The 22,705-nt window shown below is 43.9% G+C and overlaps 2 protein-coding genes across 9 annotated transcripts in view; one reads left to right on the top strand and one right to left on the bottom strand.

Annotated features, from left to right (window-relative positions):
- Positions 1 to 2,057: 2,057 nt before the first annotated feature.
- Gpatch11 (G-patch domain containing 11) lies at positions 2,058 to 15,659 on the bottom strand. Of its 4 annotated transcripts, XM_040730974.1 has the most exons (11): positions 15,494 to 15,658; positions 15,156 to 15,281; positions 14,452 to 14,571; positions 13,574 to 13,645; positions 12,780 to 13,006; positions 11,548 to 11,589; positions 10,091 to 10,211; positions 9,880 to 9,970; positions 8,759 to 8,940; positions 6,749 to 6,830; positions 2,058 to 5,441 (listed from the first exon to the last, which is right to left on the bottom strand). In XM_040730974.1, exons 4-11 carry the CDS (start codon positions 13,630 to 13,632, stop codon positions 5,289 to 5,291), a joined length of 957 nt encoding a protein of 318 aa, XP_040586908.1. In that variant the 5' UTR covers positions 13,633 to 13,645; positions 14,452 to 14,571; positions 15,156 to 15,281; positions 15,494 to 15,658; the 3' UTR covers positions 2,058 to 5,288. The 4 variants fall into 4 exon arrangements, with proteins under 4 accessions (XP_040586908.1, XP_040586907.1, XP_012971482.1 ...); XM_040730973.1 differs by lacking the exon at positions 15,156 to 15,281; XM_013116028.3 differs by lacking the exon at positions 15,156 to 15,281 and having other exon boundaries at positions 8,830 to 8,940; positions 15,494 to 15,654.
- Positions 15,660 to 15,776: 117 nt separating this feature from the next.
- Heatr5b (HEAT repeat containing 5B) overlaps positions 15,777 to 22,705 on the top strand; it is a 73,416-nt gene continuing 66,487 nt past the window's right edge. The window contains exons 1-5 of one of the 5 annotated variants that reach the window (XM_040730968.1): positions 15,777 to 15,898; positions 16,783 to 16,948; positions 19,829 to 20,040; positions 20,748 to 20,856; positions 21,816 to 21,965. In XM_040730968.1, the coding sequence (XP_040586902.1) occupies positions 16,823 to 16,948; positions 19,829 to 20,040; positions 20,748 to 20,856; positions 21,816 to 21,965 (597 nt within the window). In that variant the 5' untranslated portion in view covers positions 15,777 to 15,898; positions 16,783 to 16,822. Of the gene's footprint in view, positions 16,278 to 16,782; positions 16,949 to 19,828; positions 20,041 to 20,109; positions 20,233 to 20,747; positions 20,857 to 21,815; positions 21,966 to 22,705 lie in introns of those variants that run through there. The other 4 variants (XM_040730970.1, XM_040730969.1, XM_040730967.1 and 1 more) reach the window with 4 other exon arrangements.

Raw genomic sequence — 22,705 nt, 5'->3', positions numbered from 1 at the left:
ATCCGCTGACTGGAGCCAGCCCAAGAGAAAGCCCATGAATGCTTCAGGCAGCTTGGCTGTAGGAAGCCTGCGGGAGCCTGGATGATACCACTGTGTTTATTCCAGGTACTGGACATTGAGATGCAGGGTTTGTTTGCCTGCCTGGATTTACTCTTGCACTGGATCACTCTTCTGTTGCTGTTCTCCCAGACTGACTTTTGAGAATGGGGATGTTTACTCGGTACCTTTGTGTGCTGTAACATTTGTTTTACAGGGACTCAGAGCTAAGAATTTTCCTTTGCTTCCCAAAGCACTCTGGACTTTTGAATGGTGTTGCCTATTAAGACTTTGGGGATTTCTGAGGTGGGACTGAATGCATTTTGCTTTATGAAATGGCCATGAGCCAACAGGGCCTTGGACACACTCCCATTACCATGAACTGAGGCTTCTGCCAAATCTTTCCTGCCATGAAGGATGGTATCATGTGAAGTTGAGTCAAAATAAATCTCTTCTCCTTCAAGTTGCATCTGTTGGGTTTTTAGTGACAAGAGAAGTAGCTAACTGTTTACGGAAGCCATAGGAACAAGAAGCACCCATAATGCCTTCAAAAAGAGAATGGATGTACATTTTTATTTATGTATTGGAGAATGAATGAAGTTAAATGTAGTAGCAGTGTATTGACAGTTTAGTTTTAAGTAAACAAAAACTTTAAAAAATGTTTACAGAAGGAATGCATTCTGTAACCAGAACATATAAACAAGATAATTTTAAAAGAAATTTTTAGGCCGGGCGTTGGTGGCGCACGCCTTTAATCCCAGCACTCGGGAGGCAGAGGCAGGCGGATCTCTGTAAGTTCGAGACCAGCCTGGACTACCAAGGGAGTTCCAGGACAGCCTCCAAAGCCACAGAGAAACCCTGTCTCGAAAAAACCAAAAAAAAAAAAAAAAAAAAAAAAAAAAAAAGAAATTTTTAGGATGCTCAACAAACATGGTGAGGTGGGAAGGAAGATAAAGGAGGAGACAATACTGAATTTACTAGTGGTTGGCTGATAGGAGGGAGGGGATTATGCGGCAGGTAAGGAAGATGCTCAACTAGTCTTTTTAGCTTACGTACTTTGTGTATCTGTTATAACAAAGCCTTGAAGACAGACAGCTGTGCTGTTGGCAGTGGCTAGACACAGCAAACTGTCCATCCAGACAAACAATATCACTTCCTGTACAGCAGAGGGCTTGGGAATTACACTTAAGAGACTTCCAAGGATGTGAATGATTTGAAAGAGCAGAGAGAACATCTGGGCAAGGTGAGAGATGGGCAGAGCCCAGTGACTGGAAAAAAATGCACACAGAGAACCCTGGGCATAGCAGACTTTAGCCCCAAATGGCAGCAGGGAATGCTGGGAGATAGTGTGGACCGCATCCTCAGTCTAAACTTTTGAGCAGCAAATCAGCACTACAAAACCGTGATGGCATTTTACAATTTTTAACATGAGCCAAATGCAGGAATACCAGGGGATGAGCTATAAGAGAAGTACTTTTATAAAGGCCTGTGGCCTCTCTTTAAATATTCATAAAAAGCATTTGGTATGTGTGCCAACTCTGAGTGTGGCAAAGCGATGTCCATCATCAAATTACAGTGCCAAAAGGTGCTGGGAAGAGAACATCCACAAGAGTTTAAAAAGGCGACCACATACCTCTACAACGCAAAGATGTGTCTCCACAATAACAATTTTTTTTTTTCTGAGGTAGGGTTTCTCTGTGTCTTTGGAGGCTGTTCTGGTACTAGCTCTTGTAGACCAGGCTGTGTCAAACTCACATAGATCCACCTGCTTCTGCCTCCCAAGTGCTGGGATTAAAGGCGTGCGCCACCAATGCCCCCACAATAACAATGTGATTCACCCTGTCATCACCCAGTGTGGAAGAAGTTAATGATGTGTGGTTCCCCATGTCATATCAGAATTAGTTTTGTATCAAATTAAAACTGAAGTACAATCATGAGGAAATAATTAGGGAAATCCTATTAGATAATGTTTTCTTTAAAAAGACAATTTAACTCACATACAAATTGGAGGAAATAGTCTGTTTAAGAAATACTTATTTTTATTTGTGTGTCCATGTCTTTGTATGCGAGTACAGTGACAACAGAGGCATTGTATCTCCTGGAGCTGGAGTTACAGACTAAGAAGAAAAAGAAAGAACATTAGCAAATATAGATGAAGGTATACAGGTATTTGACTTATTGACGTTTTTCAGTTTTTTTCTAGGTGGAATGAAATCGCTTTAAAAACACACGAACATTACCTAGCTTTAAAGAATGAAGCTACATTTAAGAGGAATACCAAATAATGTGGCCAGTGAGAGTGTAGCATTTCACTCTCCCTTTACTAATATTTTTACATTATGAAATAAGTTTATTATCTCTTAGCATCTTTTACTTACTTCTGAGGATTTACTTTCTCAGTCTCCAAAAACCAGAAAATAAAAAGTATCTTTTTAGTCATAGCAACAGTGGGACAAAGTAGGACCTCACTAGCTAATTCCAGGTGCAGTTTAAAAACAACAACAATTTTTTTTACCTATTTGCTTGACTAGGAACAGACCTAGGAAATTTTTACCACAAACCGAATACCAACACACACACACATACATAGACATGTGGACTTAACATAAATTTATATCAAATATATAAATATTTACACACATAGATGTATAAATATAGCTGGTTGCATAATTTGTGGAAGCCGGTTTGAAAGGAAATGTAAGGTGATATTTAAGTGGCATGGTCTGAGCATGGTCTAGTACAACCATACAGACTACATGTCCACTAAGTACACACTGTGAACACATCTACATGTGACATGAGACACCTAATTGTCAGCTTTTCTAAGTCATCATCTGCAGACTCACCAGACAGACCTACAACATCCATCCCACGCTTGAATGTTCATCATTATATGAGGTTCTTGGGCATGTTAACATTTTATTGTAAGAAAATATTCTCATTCAATATTAATTCTCATAATTTTTATCTTTAAGCATAGACAAGAATGTTGAGACTGTATGTAACATTATGTGGATTTAATAAACAATATTTTACCTTTGTTGTTACACCTATCCCTCCCTTTTTTGTTTCTTTGGCTGGAATATTTTACAGTGAATCTCAGGTATTATAGTGCTTCAGTTGTAAATATCTAAAGGTTGACTTGTAACAGACAAGTTCTTTTTAATATTAACAAAACCACATATCACTGCTACTCGAATAAACTAAGAGTTATAATTATCATATAATTAGCCTGGATCAATTTTACAATTTCAAAACTGTCTTTTATATAGGCTGTTTAAAATCAGGAGGATCATGGTTACATTTGGTTGGCATGTCCCTTTCCTCTATGGCATACTCCCCAGGTTTTCTTTTCTCAACATTTGCTGGAGGAACTAGTCATGTATGTGTAGCATGTCCTCCGCTCAGGAAGCGGTTCATGGTGTCCCCATGGTTAGATCTGTGTAGTTACGTTCTGTGGCTTCAGTTATAACTGAAAACTGCAATAGTATCAGGAGGGAGGCAAACAAAACGCTCAGCAATACATAGAGCCCTGCTGATGTTCATTTAGTTGTGGTATATGTTAATTTCCTGGAGTTGCAACACTTTAGCACTGACTTGGTCATTCACATTATACACTTGGTCATTTACTTATTACACTTTTGGAGGCTGGAAACCTAATATGAGATTCAGCAGCTATGCTCCCCGCAGGCTGCCATCATGAAGCCTACGCTTGCTATTACCAGATTAAGGCCCAGCTACACAGACCCAATCAGAATCCGGCACTCAGTTTTTGCAGATGTTTGTACCTGAAATTCCCCTCAACTTAAACAAACAGCAAGTTTTAGGGACAATGAGATGACTTAGCAAGTAAAAGCACCTGCTATCAAGTTCGATGTCCTGAGTTCGATCCCCAGCACCTGCGTGGTAGGAAAGACTAGACTTACACAAGTAGTCAGTCCTTTGGCCTCCACACATGCCCCACGGTACACATGCCCACACCCACATCACCTAGGTAAATAAACATAGTAAAAATGTTGTGTATTATAGTTCACATTGTATACAACTCATTTATCCAACACCTACAACTTAGCAGTGCTTAGTCAGCGTTGCATCAGCACTATACTCAATTTTAAAACATTTTTGTCACCTCAAAGGAAACCCACATCCATTAACAGAGTCATTATCTTCTTCCAACTCCAGAAAAACCACCGATCTGCCTCCTGGCTATAGATTTGCCCATTCTGTGCATGTAAATAAAGACCATACAGGGGTATTTTTCATATAGTATTGTTTCCAAGTTTCATCCACATTGTAGCATGTTTCAGTAATGCATTCCTCTTAGCTGCCAAATAGGGTCCTGCTGTATGAATATACAACATTTACTGTATGTGTCCAATAGACATCTGGATTGTTCTTTTTGACCATTATAAGATCACCCAAAGCAGATGACCAGACTTGTGTGGCTAGAATTCCCTATGCTTAGAATTGCAGTTGCCTCCTCGCAGCTTTGTGCATGAACCCAAATTTAGAGCTACTGTAGTGTCCAATGGTCTCCCCTAGGTCTCCCACTGTTCAGACTGTGTTCACTGTCACTCCTGTTTCCATTGTGATGCTGTGGTGTTTTGTACAGCAAGGGCAGGCTGCTGCACACTCTGGGAATTTATGAAGAGGATAGTCAGGAACAGCCCTAGAGCAGTTGAAATGACCCACTTGAGGACACTGAGCATATACACTTTGAAAAAACACCCATGGCTTTGATGTCTGACCCTAGACATGCTTTATCTGACAGGTGCTACTGAGGTACAGAACTGAGCATATGTGGCTCAGCCTGTGGTGTGCTCCCTTCCTGGAGACCTATCGTCTAATTACTCTGAAAGACAAACCGGGGTAAACTATTTCTTCAAGACATTGGTCCTAGAACACAAGGTGGGCCCTTGCTCCTCAGGCACAGGACAGGCAAGCAGTTTCTCCAGATAAGGACTATAGGGGCTGCTGAGAGAAGATGGCCTTGTTCTGTAGTTCAGGGCCTTGCCCAGGCGTGGCAGGTGCTCCACCAGTAAGGTAAACCTCAAGCCCTAACAAGCCCTAAAGCAGACAACTGACTTCCTGATTCACAGGATGCCTTACTTCTCAAGTAAAGAGGAGGACGAAGTGATCCCTGCTGGTATGCTTCTACAAGCATCACGATGCTAGCATAAATCATGATTGTCCAAGTCTATGACACTTGTATTTGGAAGTGACAGTAGCTCTTTCCCAAGCCAGTGAGCAATTCATCCAAAGTAGAGCATACTCCTAAAAGAGTAAAGTGTTACATAAAGGCCTTCTTCTTCAGCTGCACCAACAGTTTTTACTTTATTGGGTGGAATCTCAGTCATGATCTGCAGAGGTTGGTCCTGGGCAGTTTGAAGATAGGTCTTCCTTATCTGTAATTTATGTGGGAGAAATAAAAGGTAAATACAGGCTTAGAGCAAACTTTTGGAAAATTGAATGTAGTATTTTTGATCAGTCATGTTTGTTATTTATTCTACTATGTAAATGAGGAAAAGATTAAAATGATAACAAAAAATAAGCTGCCAGGGGCTGGAGACATGGCTCAATGGGTAAGAGCACTGGCTGCTCTTCCGCAGGGCCTGGGTTCCATTCCAGCACCCACCTGTGGCTCAAGCTCAGTCCAGGCCCAGGGGATCTGACGCTGCCCTCTGCTGGCCTCCATCAACACTGAGCGTTTGTGGTGCATAGGTACACACATGGGCACAGCACCCCCCCCAAAAAAAAACACAAACGCAAGAGATTAAAAGGACAAAAAAAATCCTCATTCACGAATACAAAGCACTTAACTACAGGTTAATCAAGTTGAAATGGACAAACGCATGACTGTTGGTTCAGTTGAGATATTTGGCAAGGCTTTTCTGAAGGGAAACAGAGGCAGAGTGGATGGGGAGAAGGGGGGTGGTGGGGAGAGACTGGGAGGAGAAGATGGGGGGAAACTGCATTCAGAATGCAATATGAGAGAACACTAGATAAAGAAAAAAGGATATTTAGCAAAGGTTAAAGTAATTTCTTCTTCACAATGAAAAAAAAAAGAGTGATTTCAACAGACTTGATTTTAATGAGCTGGGATTAGTTACAAAATTTTAGTGCAAGTATCTTTCAAAGAATGAATCTTCAAAAATAAAGCTTGAAAGAAATCATTATCTTCACGTTATTTTTGGTTCTTTTTTTTTCTTTTCAATGGTGATTGAAGCAGGGTCTCACTGACTAGGCCCGGCGGGGCTGGAACGTGCTGAGAGCAGCTGTCACAGCACTCACACACTAAGTTTGAACATACAATAAAAATAAGTCCTTTTCTTCTCTTCTGTTTTTTTGAGACTCAGTTTCTCTGTGTAGCTCGGAGTATCCTGAACTCATTATGTAGACCAGGCTGGCCTTGAACTCAAGAGATCCACCTGCCTCTGCCTCTTGAGGGTTGGGATTCAAGGTGTATGCCACCATGCCTAGCCTTTTTAAGGTATTCTTTAGACATGAAATTATTTTGAGTAATAAAATGGTGAAAATTCCCTCTTGCACATTTAGTTGCTAAAAACCTAAATGCTAAATTCTAATAAAACCTCTATTTCTGTAGCCGACACTGCCCCACATTTCTATTTGAAAGGAGTAAGACAAGTGAGCTTTAGTAAAAAATAAGCAAGTGTTCACAGGCAATAATTTAAAACATAAATCGTCTTCTCACCTTCGAAGGCTGTCCCGCACCAAATGCAATATAGATGCTCTTCTCGCAAGTAGCCGGTGAGTATCTGCAGTTTTTCCAGCGCCTGAGAGAGGACACAGGTGCGTCAGTGGCTCGCAACAACCAGAAACTTGGTTCCTGGACCTCAGTCAGTTACTTAGGCCCAGGCTTGAACTCTTCGGGTACACTCTCAAACAGTGACTCCAGGTGTCAGAGCAGAGGCGATATGTTCCCACATGTCTCAGCTGACTAACACTTGTCCCCAAGAGACAACTAGTGGACATAAACAAAATCATCTTTTCATTAGCTCTGAGATCAAGCTTTTTTTTTTTTTTTTTAAAAAGACAGTGTCTCATTATGCCTTCTTGGTCTGGAATTTGCCATGTAGACCAGGCTGGCCTTGAATGCACGGAGACCTGCCTGCCTCTGCCTCCCGAGCACTGGCAATAAAGTGTACACCATCATGCCCAGCAGGAACATCCATTTTGAGTGGCCGGTCACGGGACACTGGAGTAGCCACTGTGCCCAGTGACAATTATGATTCGTGAAGACCTCTTTTACTTTCAAGGACTCTGTCCCTCAGGTGAGGGGAGGGGGACAGTGATCAGCTCAGTGAAGCCATACATGTGTGTCTAAAGCAGTGAATGTTGCTGAGCAAACCCCATATGAAGTAACTACGGGGGTGTTACTGCCCTTGGTTAAAAAAAAATCCCATTTTAAAAGTCAACTGAGCATATGTGTCTCACGTGCTTGCCAGTGTGAGTCCCCGGGACTGAGCATATGTGTCTCACGTGCTTGCCAGTGTGAGTCCCCGGGACTGAGCATATGTGCCTCACGTGCTTGCCAGTGTGAGTCCCCGGGACTGAGCCTGGGTTGTCAGGCTCGGCACCAGTGCCTTCACTTGCTGAGTTATCTTCATCTACCCTGTGTTTCCTTCTGATTTTATTTTCTGTTTGTTTTGTGTTGTGAATGGATGAGTGTCAGAGACCTCCGGCCATCAACCAGGTACTCATAAAAAAGACCTTCATAGAAAGTACGTGACTCGGGACCACCTGCTACCTGCCAAATTCCAGAAACAGACCTGCGGCTTATCTAGGGCATAGGCTTAATAGACGGTGGAGTGTGAAAGATAAAGTTAGAGTCTGCAGTTAGGTCACCAGAGGACACAGGATGCCCTACCCATCCCACTGACCTTCTCTCCGCCAGGTTCATCGCAGCTACAGCACACCCCTATTCCTTCCCCTCCTCCCTTCCCCTATATAAATCCCTTTGGGATAAATAAAGTTGTCGCCTTGATCAGACTCTTGTCTTGGCGTCTGTCCTTGTATCCCCTGCCCCCCATCTTTTTCCTAGGTGTCCACCAGACCCACGATGAATGTCCTGAGGGTCGGGACAGATGAGGTACACATTAGGGTCACTTTTAGAAATTTAATAGAAGACAAAGTCAAATGCAATCACATTTCTATCTAATCTGTCATTTTTAGTAAACTAATGCTAAATGGAAAAATTGTATGAAATTTTTACTTTGGGATAGTAAAATATCCCTGGAAACCAGCAGCTCTCAACTTGGGGTTGTTTTTCTCCCCAGGGGCTATTTAGCAATGCTGGGAACACTTTTTGGTGGTCAAGTTGCAGTTGGCAGCGTTTGTACGCCCTGATCAATCACTTACAACCACTCATTCTCAGACTCCCGAGGAAAGCTTAGCTGATCTCTTGTCGCTCCTGTGGGGCTGAGGCACTGGAGTTCCTGACATGGCATGCAGATGTCAGCAATGCACACTCACTCAGGACTTTATTCACTCAAGGCTTCCTCTGTTCCCTCCACGACTGCACGCCCGGGCTCCACACTCTAGATGCCAGTCTCTGTTCAGGGTTGCTGGGGTAGTAGGTACCCATCAGAGTGGGCATACCCTGATCCCAGTTTTCCTGCATGTGTGTCTATGTGTCTGTCCTTTCTAAATGGCAGGTGGTACTGCTACACTTCCTATCCTGCTGCCCACAGCAAAGAGTTACCCAGCTTCAGGTGGTAACAGTGCCAAGGCCAAGATGTCTGCTATGAGGAGACACATGGTACCCAGACATACACTCATGTCTTCACTCATGTGTTCATCTTCATCCTGTTCTTCCTCTTCCTCTTCCTCAGTCTCCTCTTCTGGCCTTAACCAGTACCAAGCCTCCCTGGGAACCTGAATATTCTGAAAATGCAGAAGTATTTTTATAAAACACAATACTTGTGGTGTCATAAGAATATTTGTGTTAACATAAATTTGTCCTCCCAATTAATAGTTACTGAGTGTAATTTCTCAGTAATTGGACCATGAACAGTGAGGACTGAAAGGGCAGTTGGAATTTTGTCAGTCAAAGAGGGAAGATGTCAAAGAGGGTGTAAAACTGTACATATAAGCTAGTGTACATAGAAGTACCTGAGAGATAATATCTCATGGAAACGTTGTGAAGTGGGACATTCCTTCCAATTACTTAGAGACGACAGAAATTATACCAATATTTAAGTGAAGTCATTTTTTTTCAATACCACTCACTGTGTTTTGTAAAAGGCAAAGATTTCTTTTACAATGATTTTAAAAGATTCCTATTTGAAATGATAGTCTTCCGCCTTAATTTCCCAACAGATACACCAACTGGTAAGTATGAACTAAAATTAGGTTATTCTGGTTAATCAAACACTATGGGGAACAGAACATCTGTACATTCCAGTCCTGAGTAATGACAATTTGGATAGAAGAAAAGCGAACCCTTAGCAGACAACTCAGGAAACAGGTCCCTGGAGTAAGTCAGCCATTAGTGTGTCAGTCACCACAGTAGGTGGTCACATCAAACAAAATCGTTTTTTTTTCAAGACAGAGTTTCTCTCTGTGGCTTTGGAGGCTGTCCTGGAACTTGCTCTGTAGATCAGGATGGCCTCGAACTCACAGAGATCCACCTGCCCCTGCCTTCCGAAAACAGGGATTAAAGGCGTGCGCCACCACTGCCTGGTTCAAAAGAAATCTTTAAGGGAAATGTTTTAGAGTCAAGGGGTAGAGGTTTTCTTTCTTTTCTTTTTAACTCAATAAAAATATTAACCAAATCATGCAGATACCAAAGCACCAGGAAGCTGGAATGAGACGCCCGCCTACCTTCTGGGTGTCCAGCTGCTGGCAAGCTCGCTGGCTTCTTCTCAGGTCTCCTTCGAGTCTCATCTCATCTTGCTTATTCTTCAGCCTCATCCTAAGTGGAGGGAGAACCCCAATGTCTCTACTCTCTTACCTGCTTTACACACCCAAGTGCCAGGGACACGCCATAACAAAGGGGATTGGAAGCAAGACCAGTTCAAAGAAAACATCTTACCGGAACTGCTCGGCGGCCTTTGCTTCATTTTGGTTTTTCATGTGAATTTTTCTCCTGTAGTTTTCCAGCCTTTCCTCTGCTTTCCGTTTTAATAATGACTCGTGACCTAGGCCACTTTTTCCTGGTCACAGACAAAAATTCTGATGAGGAATTTGTTAAAATGTCAAAACATGACAATTTAAACACTTAAGAAAGTAAATGCAGGCCGGGCGTTGGTGGCGCATGCCTTTAATCCCAGCACTCGGGAGGCAGAGGCAGGCGGACCTCTGTGAGTTCAAGACCAGCCTGGACTACCAAGTGAGTTCCAGGACAGCCTCCAAAGCCACAGAGAAACCCTGTCTCGAAAAACCAAAAAAAAAAAAAAAAAAAAAAAAAAAAAAAAGAAAGTAAATGCAGTTCTGACTTGAATATAATTATCCAAACTTATTCCATTAAAATGGCAACAGAAACCAACAGGATGATTTTGACAAAGACCGCAGAGTCTCATTCAGCATAGTAATTCTACACACATTTTTAAAAATTAGGAGCTGAGGGGCCTGGAGAGATGGCTCAGAGGTTAAGAGCACTTGCTGCTCTTCATGGGGTCCTGAGTTCAATTCCCAGCAACCACATGGTGGCTCACAACCATCTGTAATGAGATCTGGTGCCCTCTTCTGGCCTGCAGGCAGACATACAGGCAGAATACTGTATGCATAATAAATAAAAATCTTTAAAGAAAATTAGGAACTGGGCAGTGGTGGTGCACACCTTTAATCCCCTTTTGGAAAGCAGGGGCAGGCAGATCTCTGAGTTCAAGGGCAGCCTGGTCTACAGAGTGAGTTCCACTACAGCCAGCACTACACAGAAAAACTGTCTCAACCCCCCCCCAAATAGGTAAAAAATAAATAAAATAAAAATCAGGAAAATAATATCAACTATCACACTTTCAAAAAATGTATGTTTACTTTCTCTTGAATTAACCCAAGGAATGACATTAAAAAGATCACTGATAAATCTGCTTTATAACATTTTTAGCATGTTACAAAAGACAAGGAAGGCACTGTGCTTTCCCCAGCTGTAAAAATTTTCCCCCAGTTTTTGTGGTCCTGGGGTGAGAACCATAGCCATATACTGAATGAGCAGGCACTCTGCCAATGGGCCTCACCATGTAGCTCAGGCTAGCCTTCACATCTCCACCCTCTTACATCTGCCTCCTAAATCTTGAGATTACAGATGCAAATGACTACTCGTGGCTCCCCCATAATTTTTATGATTTAAATTTTATATTCTATTACTTCTATTTCACCAAACGTACTTAATTTTTTTTCCCTACAAAACAACTTTAAAAAGACTTAGTTTACCATTTCACTATTTCATAGGCTTCCTATGATAGCCAACTACAAGGGTGTCATCACAAAACACATTAAGTAAGTCAATCTAAGTTACTGTTATTTAATATACTAAAAATGACTATATACCTGTTTTGACATGGAGTGGAATTGGTTCTACAATGCCATCTCCTAAAAAAAAGAAAAAAAAAACATAAATTAGAAATATTTCATTTACCACAAAGTTCAGGTCAGTCAGCATAGAATGTAACAATACAGAGCTCTCTGTATATTCTCTCCCAGTTTCAGTAACACTCCAATTGAATTCTGGAAACTAATACTCTCTTTTTCAGCTATTACCTCTCTGAATTTTAAATACATCCTACCTACCTACCTACCTACCTATCATCTATTTTTGAGACCAGGTCTAGTTATCCTGGACCTCACTCTGTAGACCAGGCTGACCCTGAACTCAGAGATCCACCTGCCTCTGCCTCCCCAGTGCACTTATGCCATTTTCGGAAGTGACATTATGGACACAACAGTCTTAGTGGGCAGAAATCTCAAGGGAAAACAGTCTTTCTGTATGAAAAAAATCAAAGCGATTAAAACAGGAAAGAAAAAAAAAAAAGCAAACTGAAGCCGCAATTTACAGCCACTACAGCTTAATAGGCACTTTCATTTCCTACAAGGGAACACAGCTCCTCTCACTGGAACGCCAGCCAGACAGTTGCCACAGGCGCAGAGCAAGCTGGGAAGAGCCCGGTGTGGTCCCCAGAGCTGCCTCATTGCTATGTGTCCACCGTGGTTCTCTGAAGCCCATCATCTGCTCCATTCTTCACTGCTCGCTGTCAATCATCTGCTCCATTCTCACTGTCAATCATCTGCTCCATTCTCACTGCTCTCTGTCAATCATCTGCTCCATTCTCACTGCTCGCTGTCAATCATCTGCTCCATTCTCCACTGCTCGCTGTCAATCATCTGCTCCATTCTCCACTGCTCGCTGTCAATCATCTGCTCCATTCTCACTGCTCACTGTCAATCATCTGCTCCATTCTCACTGCTCGCTGTCAATCATCTGCTCCATTCTCCACTGCTCGCTGTCAATCATCTGCTCCATTCTCACTGCTCGCTGTCAATCATCTGCTCCATTCTCCACTGCTTGCTGTCAGCCCTCTGCCGGTGCCCATGTTGACACGTGAGGCATTTAAAAACCACGTGAGAGGACAACTCTGTAAGGACTGTCAGCATCGAAGACACTAAGAAACTGAGGCGGCTTTACGTTTTGGTAGATTAAAAAAAGTACTGTTGACTTAGGAGTCCGTCAGCACACTGCAGCCCAGAGGTAAAGAACACTGAGCCGGTTCCCCCATGCGACTCACCGCTCTTGCCCAGAGCCTGCCCACTCTTGTACCCCATCTTTTGGAGCAGGGCGAACCCTTTGTTTTCGCAGCCTAGTGCATTCTTCAAGCCCATGTCGCGTCGTTCCCGCTCTTCCTCTTTCGTGCTCTTCTGCCTGTTTCTCAGATTAGCTTCCTGCTGTCTCTCTTCCTTACGACGGGCCTCTCGGATCTGCCTCAGCATTGGCACGCCTGGTCTGATGTCTTCTCTGAAAAATAAAGGCAACAGTGGAGCGCACTGTTTCTCCCTGCTTTCCAGGCACTCCCTTGACACTGACAGAGGGCAGAGGAGGGCTCCCAAAGAGGGTTAAGAGCAGAAGCAAAACGGTAAGTGCCACAAGAGATGAGATGCTCCTATTCTCTTAGTATGGACACACAGGATGCTACGCACGAAATAGTTAAGACTGACTATTTTTTGGGGAGCAGGAGAGGGATTCAAAACAGTTTTTTTTTTCTGTATAGTCCTGGCTGTTTTAGAACCCTCTGTAGACCAGGTTGGCCTTAAACTCAGCAATCTGTCTGACTCTGCCTTAAAAACTGAAACACGTATTTAAAAATGTCCTGGGGGGAGGGGAGCTCAGGCAGTGTCAGAGTTACTTGCCTCGCATGCAATGAGAGGGCCTGAGGATGATTCCCAACAGATAGCCTGAGCCACAAGAGACAGACCCTGTCCCAAAACAAGCAAACACTCATGACTACCACCACCCAACCCATGTCCGTATCTTAAGTCTACACGTGTGGTTTCCACATCACATTAGGCATACACATTTACTTACTGAATATTAATGAAAGAATCTGACATGTAATCCTCCTCTTCTGCCATGTTCAACTTCATATGACAACACCGCCTACAAACCAAAAGGGACAAAGTAATAGTGTTATCACTATCATTTTAGTTTTCCAAGATGGAAATCAAGCACGGAGACTGGCAAGGCTGTATGCTGCTCCCGTGTGCACTAAGATAATTTCAGCACCCCATGTTGTAGAAACAGGAGTAGCTAACCAAACAAAGGCTAACTGGGAATGGTGTGGGCTTTTCAAACCTCAAAGCCCCTGTTTTGACTTACCTCCCTGAGGCCACACCTTCTAATCCTTCCCAAATAAGTCCTCCACCTGGGGACCAAGTCTTCAAACATATGAATCAGAAGGTACCATTCTGATTCAAACAGTCACAGAAGTACACACTCCTGTTTTTTCTCTGAGATTGGACCACCCTGCGTTCTGTCTCATGCTGGCCTGGAAGCCACTATGTAGTCCAAGCTGGGCTTGGAACTTGTAATTCCCTAGTTATGAGGCAAACACTCATATAATTATGTAGTGTTCTCCAAAATGGTCTGCTCCTAGTAAACCTTGCCTCTTGGCTTTTGATAACGCTGTGTAATCTCCACATTGAGCAGTGTGTAACCAACAAGGTTTTGTATGTTAGCCTGACTTTTGGGACACACTGTACATTTCACTCTGTAAAGTCGGTATGGATTAGTGGAATGAAGTCTGAGCTCACATGAGAGCACTCAAGAAGCTCTATGGAGACGCCTACGTGATGGGAGGATCTGAGACATGAATGTGTGAGCAAACCAGTGAGCCACTTGGGAGACAGTCAAGCCTGAGGTGAATCAGACTGAACACCAGCACTCTTACATGGAGCAGTGCTCACCTAGCTCATGAACAGCTCAACAGTCAGTTTCACGTTGCAGCTGGAACACTTTAGGCTCAATCTGGCTCAACAATCGTTCACAACCACACAGAATACATACTGGTTTTGGTGATTTTGCTCCTGAAACAAAACGAGGTTATAATTGTCATTGCTGAGCTGGATATCCAACCCAGGACCTCACACATGCAAGGAAAACATTCTACCATTGAGCTAAATCTCTAGTGCAAACTGAATTATTTTTAAGGGAAACATTTCCACAGTCAGACATGGTGGCCCACTGGTGTGATTTCAGCACTTAGGAGTTTGAGGGCAGCTTGACCTGCGTGGTGAGACCCTATCTCAAAACTTGAAAAAGCCCCACCCCATACACAAAGTACGAGGGATTTCAGGTCACGAGGGTTTTCAGGTCACTTTTAAGGCTCTCCCTTTTAATTATCACATCCTATGGTTACAATCTGCATATCCCATCATACTTATTTACATCCAGGTACCGAGACGTCATTAACTGACAAACTTAGAAGAAGTTAAATTATTAAGGAGTGGAATAAGGCACAGGGACCTCTGGTGTGAGAGATCTCTAGCTATGAGGACAGCACATACTAGCATCACCCACTCCCCTCAAACTAAGCATCAACTCCACACGGCGAAAGACAACCCAACCCAGGCAACGATGCTGACGGCCTGCACCGTCCCTTAGGAGTCACCTAAGTCAGCTAAGTCTCCGGCTGACGCTGCGTCTCCCTGAGCGGGGCTCACACAGCATTTGCTGGTGGGCTCTGGGGCGGCGTCCGCGAAAGAACCAGACGATGTGGAGCTCTTCGCTTTAGCTCCTAAATAAAGACAACCATTTTCTCAACAGGGAGGCTACATATGTAGGTGCAGGCAGGCTTACTCCTGCCTAGGCAAAGGGCAAGTCTGCAGCGAGGGCGACTGAACGCGCAGAGCTGGGCCGCCCCTTCCTTTCCTAGGGGCGCCCGGAGCACCGGGGGGTCCCCTCCCTCCCTTCCCGCCTGCGGCGGCCCACCAGAAAACGACCACTCACGGATGGGGCGCTGCTGACGTCGGGGTGGACAGTCACAGCCAACCAGCCCCGACCTCCGCCAGCCTCCCGGGGCGTCCGCAGACCCTAAAAACGCAGCTTCGCCCTCCGGCCGCAGCTTGCGGAGCTCGCACTGCGCATGCGCCGTCCTTGCGGCTCCTCCTCACCCCCACCTCTCGAAAACGCCGGAGGGGGTGGGTGGGCGGGGTTAAGGGAGCGCGAGGGGTGCGAGTGCGCGTGTGCGTGCGCGCGCGTGAGAGAGAGAGAGAGCGCGCGCGACCGGCGTTCCGCGCAGGCGTCTTCCTCCGGCTTCCTGCAGGCTGGCGTGTGGGAGGCGGGGCATCCGGGCCCTGTCGGCGGTGGCTTCAGCCTGCGGCGCTCAGCTGGTCCCCCTGGCCCGGGCGGGAGGTGAGGCGGCCGGCCGCGCGCCGTCAGAGCGTGCCGGCTGATACGCACCGCGAGCCCGTGTCGTCTGCAGGGGGCTGCGGAGGGAAGTGGGACCGGGAGTCTCAGCCGCGTGGGGTTGACAGCTCGAGGGCCCCCGCGACGTGAGGCTGAGCTCCCGGGGCGGCCGACGACCGCGTCTCGCGTTGTCCCTAGGCCGTGGCACTCCCCGGGGCGGCCGGGCGCACCTGGACACCGAGCGCTGGGGTCTGCGCGTCTCGGGCGCTGCTGCTGCTGCGGGTCCCGCCCCTCGCCTGCGGGAAGCCCGGGGTCACGGTCCGGGTAGCCTGGGACCGGAACAGGTGCCTGTGCATTCAGCAGGGGACCGAGCAGACGCGCCGAGGTGATGCCTGAGCTCGGTGCTTAGGGGTTCGCACAGCGGGATGAGCTGCCGGGAGTCGTGAATGGCCTTTTGCAGTATTTATGTTCTCCTGGCACTCCATTCTTAACCGCCAGCTTAGTTTTGTTTCTGTCTCTGCCTTCTCAAATCTGTTTCTCTCAGGTTGTGTGTCAAAGAAGTTCACTCATTGAACGAATGAGAAATAGTGAGAAGTGAGACCATACTTCCTTTCCTTGCCTTAATGGTTGTGTTTGTGAGACGTGACACTTAGTATTTAAAAATCCTTCCGTGTGGGGACTGGGGAGATGACTCAGTGACGCTTGTTGCTTTTGAAAAGGACACGGGTTCGGTTTCCTGCGCCCACCTGGTACCTCATAGCCATCTGTAACTCCAGTTCCGGGGCATCTAATACCTGTCTTGATGGGAGCAGCAGGCTCACATTCATGTAGGCAAAACACTCCTATGCATAAATAAAAAATTCCTTACGTGTACTTCTTTTTCATTTTAGCTAATCTGTTCATTTAAGGTGTGAATTAAGAGCTTCAATAATGGAGTTAGCGCACAGTTTATTGCTAAATGAAGAAGCATTGGCCCAGATCACTGAAGCAAAGAGACCAGTATTTATCTTTGAATGGTTAAGATTTCTTGATAAAGTTCTAGTTGCTGCCAACAAGGTAGGTGTTCCTTCCCCCACCCCCGTGAGATTAATATAAAGAAAATTTAAAACCTTGTATTTTGGAAATGTTACAAGTCATTCACCTCAGGAATTTCTAGTTTGTCTTTCTCTTAGTCAGCAACAAACCCCAAACCCTGTCTAAACCCTGCTTGTTGTATTCGTCATAGCTCAGTTCAGTATGACAGGGAGAAAAAGGTAACTCCATAGCTTGTGTCACTCCTACTTATCTGTGCCTGGAAATGGTCTGTGATTTCTGGAATCCCAGTTTCTTCGTGTTCTCCCTGGGGACTTAAGAGATTTTTACTGTTTCTTCCACTTCCTGCATAACCTCTTGGATGCAAATTTGTTCTGTGCATGTTTTGTTTATTTTTTTTAATGATAGATGCGTTCATATTTAAGACTGAATCATAGAAGGTGTTCTGGGAAAGGTGAATTTTGTTAATGGAAAGTTAGAATAGGCTAGTTCTGAGCTTACTATCCTAATTTGTTCCTCTAGACTGATTGCTCCCTTGAAGATAATTTTCCACTCTAGTGTCTGAAGGGGGATGTGGTTAATTGTCTAGGATTGAGGGATTGGGATAGGGAGCCTGAAGGCTTCAATACTCAGTGTGCAAACATTCACTTAATTCCTTTCTTAGTACAGTGACCTCAGTCCACAGTTGTCCCTTGCCACTTTCAGAAAACAAGCTTTCTTCCAGAATGAAGGAGAGGAGCACAGAAGATTCTGTTTGTTTTTGGCTTTGGTTTTACTTTGTGTGACAGGCTCTTATTAGTTGTGCCTAGCTGGCCTGGGACTCATTATGTATCACAGACTGGCTTCAAATATGTAGCTGTCTTCCTTTGTTAGCTGCCTGAATGCTGAAGCACTGGGCATGATGGATGCACTCCCGTATGTCCTCAGACTGTCAACCAGTTATTCCCTAATTTCTAACCCCAGAAGTCTCCCAAGACTTTAAAAAAAAAAAAAGACCCATAAACTATTGGAGTACTTTGCATCGGAATTTCTTCGTAGTTTTCTCTGTTGGGAGTTCTTGGCTTCCAGATTTTTCTGGGTTCTTTTTCTGTTGTCATGGCCATTGTAGACTTGTGCTTCCATGCTGTTATTCCTGTCTGTTAGGGTCACTTGAATTGCTAGAATGACAGTGTAATTAACTAGAAATTTACTTTTGTGTCTTAAATCTTCTGTAACTGGGCATTTGTTGTTTTCCTCCCAATGAAAAGTCCTTTTCAAATTATCACGTAACTCAAATTGCCCAAAGCAATGGTCAGGACTTGTTTTATTTGGTCCCTTCCCATCTTTTCATATAGCTGAACCCCCACTTTAAATACTTAACAGTCATGTTGTTTTGTTGTGATGAGAGTCGTTAGTCTTACCCTTTCATGATGGCTACTCTTGAGACTTCTACCACCATCCAGAAACCGAACTTTAGAAGACATCTCATGGGCTGCTGTGTAGCTCATTTGGTAGAGCATTTGCCTCTAACATGGAAAAAGCCCTGGGTTTAGGTCCCGGAACCGCATAAAACAATTTTATGTCCTGGTCCAAAGCAATAATCCCAGCCCCTGGGAAGTGGAAGCTGGAGGATTAAAAGTTCACAGCAGCCTCAGCTCCATGGTAAATTCAAGTTCACAGCCATCCTCAGCTACATGGTAAATTCAAGGATTCATATTCTTCCTCTCCCCCCTCCTCCCCCCCCACACAGAGTTAACGCTATCAACACCCAAACCAAAGTATTGATTTCCTTTTTTCAAAGCTATCCTTTCTTACAGTCCTTCTTCACCTCTCTCTTAACCCTCATATCATGTCGATTGGCAGATATTAGTGGAATTACCCACGAGCATATCCAGATTCCATTTGCTTCCCATCACCTGCCTCTTCGGTGTCTCTCTTCTCGACTATTGCAGTAGCTTTCCAATTGCTCACCCTGTTTCTGCCTTGTATATTCAGCATCTATAATTTAGTAGTCTAAATTAATTGGGTAAAATAATTAGATTGCAGCCCTCCTCTGCTTAAAACTGTCATTCAGAATAGATTTGGTATTCTCTAGTGTGTCTGGTACTATCATCTGGTCTCTTCTGACCTCCTCCTCCTGTTTTCTTTCTACTACTTCATCCCAGCTTACCTGCCCTTGTTGGCCTCAGGTGTGCTAAGCATGCTTCATCTGCAAAAGCTTCAGATGTCTTGTTCCCATTCCCTGGAATGCTCTCCTCCCAGATAGCTGCATAGCTCACCCCTTCCCCTTAGAGATAGACTTTTACTAATCAATTTATATAAAATGCTAAGGCTCACACCATTCATTTACTTATATTCTGTCCCTCCCTCCTAGAATGTGTGAGAACCAGACTTTGTCTTGTTCACTGCTGCACCCAGTGCTCAGAATAGTACGTGGCACGTAGGAGTTGCATTGTATTTCCTAAACAAATGAGTGAATTCTAGATATTGACTAGGTAATGATTGTGTGTAGATCTGGGAATTACATTCTGTTGCTTAGGCCTCTTCAAAATTTCTCTTGGTTTCCTTTACTAGCCCATAACTTTATGGACAACTGTATCTGCTTTTTCAGGGGAAAACCTTAGATATCAGGCATCTGAATGTCGAGTATGTGATTCAGCTTCCTAAGTTGAACTAGAACTGTCTCACACAGTAATCACTTTTGTTGAAATCAAACTTTGGGACAATGGAGGGGAATGAAGATTTAATCTAGGAAAGAGTGGATCATTTCTTACTGAAGTTTCTATTTTCATAAAAATTTTCATGTGTGAGTTATGCTTAATGAATGCATACAGTTGTAATTTCTGTAGCATCATACATGTTAAGTGTTTTTTGATTTGAAAGTAATAAGGGTACAAGGAAAATGATGTTTTTTTCAAATAACAGACAGATGTAAAGGAAAAACAGAAAAAACTTGTTGAGCAATTAACTGGATTAATAAGCAGCTCACCTGGACCACCCACTCGAAAATTGTTAGCTAAAAACCTTGCGGCCCTGTACAGCATTGGTGATACTTACACAGTTTTTCAAACACTAGATAAGTGTAACGACATCATCAGAAGTAAGGATGACACTGCAGCCTACTTACCAACAAAACTGTAAGTACCCATACAGGAATCCTTGCATTCTCTTTGGCTTTTTCAAGGTGATTTAGGAACTGCATATCATAAAGACCCTAGGTGGGTGGACCCTGCGACATAGTACCAACAGGAAGTTCTGACTCGATCGGAGGGGTCTGGGCTTCCTCATGTCCATCACTCATGAGACTTTGGACACAACTGGGAAGATTGGTAAGGGATCAGCAGTGGTGTCTGGATGGAAAGAATAGAGTGGGGAAACCGAGGCAGGAATGGGCAAGACTAGTCTTCCAGCCATGTCCAGGCAGTTAAAGAATGAAATGATTTTGGAATGCAGACCTGCCTGCTCACTGATCTGCTTTCACACAGAGGGGCAAAGTTGAGTAGCTGAGGTAGAGACAATTTTGCTTACAAGTTTACAGGTGACTAGATTAAGTTGATCCTAAAATGTTATAAATAAATACAAATTAATTTTTGAAAATCGGAAACATATAAAGAATTGTATTTAAAACTCTCTCTCTCAGTGTGTGTGTGTGTGTGTGTGTGTGTATGTCCTCCATTGTATGTATGGAAGTCAGAGGACTACTTGTGTGGGGGTTAGTCCTCTACCTTGTGGGTCCTGGAAATAGAACTCAGGTCATCAGGCTTGATGGAAACTGCCTCTACTCACTGAGCCATCTTGCCAGTCCAGAAATTATGTTACTAACCAGTGAGACCGTTTTTTACAGGGCAGCAGTGGCTTGTGTTGGAGCGTTTTATGAGAAGATGGGAAGGATGTTGGGCAGTGCATTTCCAGAAACAGTGAACAATCTGTTGAAATCTCTGAAAAGTGCAGAGGTAAGTTTTGCAGCAGGTATTTAATGCCTTGTTCAGGGCATGTGTTACTAAAGATGTTTTGTTCTGTTACTATGATCCTTATGTTACCTATCAGGAAAGTGATTACATATGATCACCTCTCCTTCCTTTTAATGTCTGTTTTCTTAAAGTTTGGAGTGGGGATGCCATTGCTTTGGAATGACTAAGTTTGCCCATTATTTTTTACTTTGTTTTTCAATTGACATTTTAGTTTTTGTGTCACAGATAATGTATCAGCAAAGAACAATAGATGCTTCTAGCTCCCAGTTCCAGCACCTAAAGATGAAGGGTCACGGGGTCACACTTCCTCCCCAGGCTCTAGGGGAACTGTACCTTCTCTCCTAGTTCAGTGGCTGTCAGACACTCTGGCCTTCCAGCTGTGGACTGCCTACTTCAGTGTGACATCGTCTTTGTTTCCATCTGCAGTTGCCTTGTTTGCAGCATAGTCAGTGAAAGGGCTTAAGACTTTCATTTACTTCTGAAGGGGACAGAATTCAAAACTGATGATGATACCAAGTGAAATTGTTCTGTTTTGTTGTGTCAGTTTGGCTATAAATCCCTTGTCAACTTCAGGTAAATGGAGTGTAGACTAAACTCAAGATTCGGGTGTAAATTTTTTTATGTGTATACTTGGGATTAAATTTAAGGCATAGCACACACTGGACAAGTGTTCTGTGGACAAGTGTTCTGTCTCTGAGCCATGTCCCCAGTTTGCAATCTCATTTTCCTGTCCAGGAGAACTAACTTCTCAGGTGATATCAATACTTACTCTTACATTCCAGATACTTTGTAGCATTCTTAATCCACTGCTTTTCCTTGCTCTCACAATTTGGAAATAAGGAGATTAGGTCCAGAGAATTGTTATATCTCAGTGTGTTCTTATTAAATATGGAGTTTATTTGCCAATGTGGTTTTAAAGTTTGCCTCACATTCTTGTGCAGTCTCAAGGGCGAAGTGAGATCTTAATGAGTCTGCAGAAGGTGCTGACTGGATTGGGGGGCGCAGCAGCTTCCTCTCACCGTGACATTTACAAGAATGCTCGATCCCTCCTAACCGACAGGTCTATGGCTGTCCGATGCGCAGTGGCCAAGGTTTGCAATGCCCCTTATGACACTTTCTCTTAAGCAGTTAATTTTTAAGTTCTTAAATCATGAGCACTTTTTGGTTTGTTTTCATATGTTAGTTATATTTTACAAGTATTTTCTCGAAGTCTGTGAGCTGACTTAAGGGAGGGTTTTGTTTTGTTTTTGCCTTGTGATTTTAGGATACAGTCTGTCATGGCAGGAAGATGCAGTAGGATTAATGTGAGGCTGCTGTAGTCCAGGAACAGCCAGAGGACAGAAAACAGTGCTAGGTGGTACTTAAGCACCCCATCCCCCACGGTGACCCACTTCCTTTGGCTAAGTCTCACCTAAAGGTTCCACAGCCTTCCAAAATTGTGGGCCCATACAACTATAAGAAATAAGGGCTGCGCCAGGCGGTGGTGGCACACACCTTTAATCCCAGCACTTGAGAGGCAGAGACAGGCAGATCTCTGTAAGTTCAAGGCCAGCCTGGTCTACAAGAGTGAGTTCCAGGACAGCCTCCAAAGCTACACAGAGAAACCCTGTCTCGAAAAACCAAAAGAGAAAAGAAATAGGGAGAGATCTTTATAGCCTTTGCTACAGTCCTGTGGTAGTCTTACCTTGTAAAGTATAGGACAGTAGCATTTGGACGGTGATATTGACATAGTCCACCAGTCTTCAGAGTCCCCAGTTTTATATGTATTTACATTTTTTAAGCATCTGTAGAAATGATTAGTTTGCTAAATGTAGATCACATTGATAACTAA

Source organism: Mesocricetus auratus, unplaced genomic scaffold (assembly GCF_017639785.1).
Source record: "Mesocricetus auratus isolate SY011 unplaced genomic scaffold, BCM_Maur_2.0 Super-Scaffold_100024, whole genome shotgun sequence".
Taxonomy (NCBI): Eukaryota; Metazoa; Chordata; class Mammalia; order Rodentia; family Cricetidae; genus Mesocricetus; species Mesocricetus auratus.
Note: the sequence above shows the minus strand (reverse complement) of the source record. Positions and strands in the feature narration are given on the sequence as shown.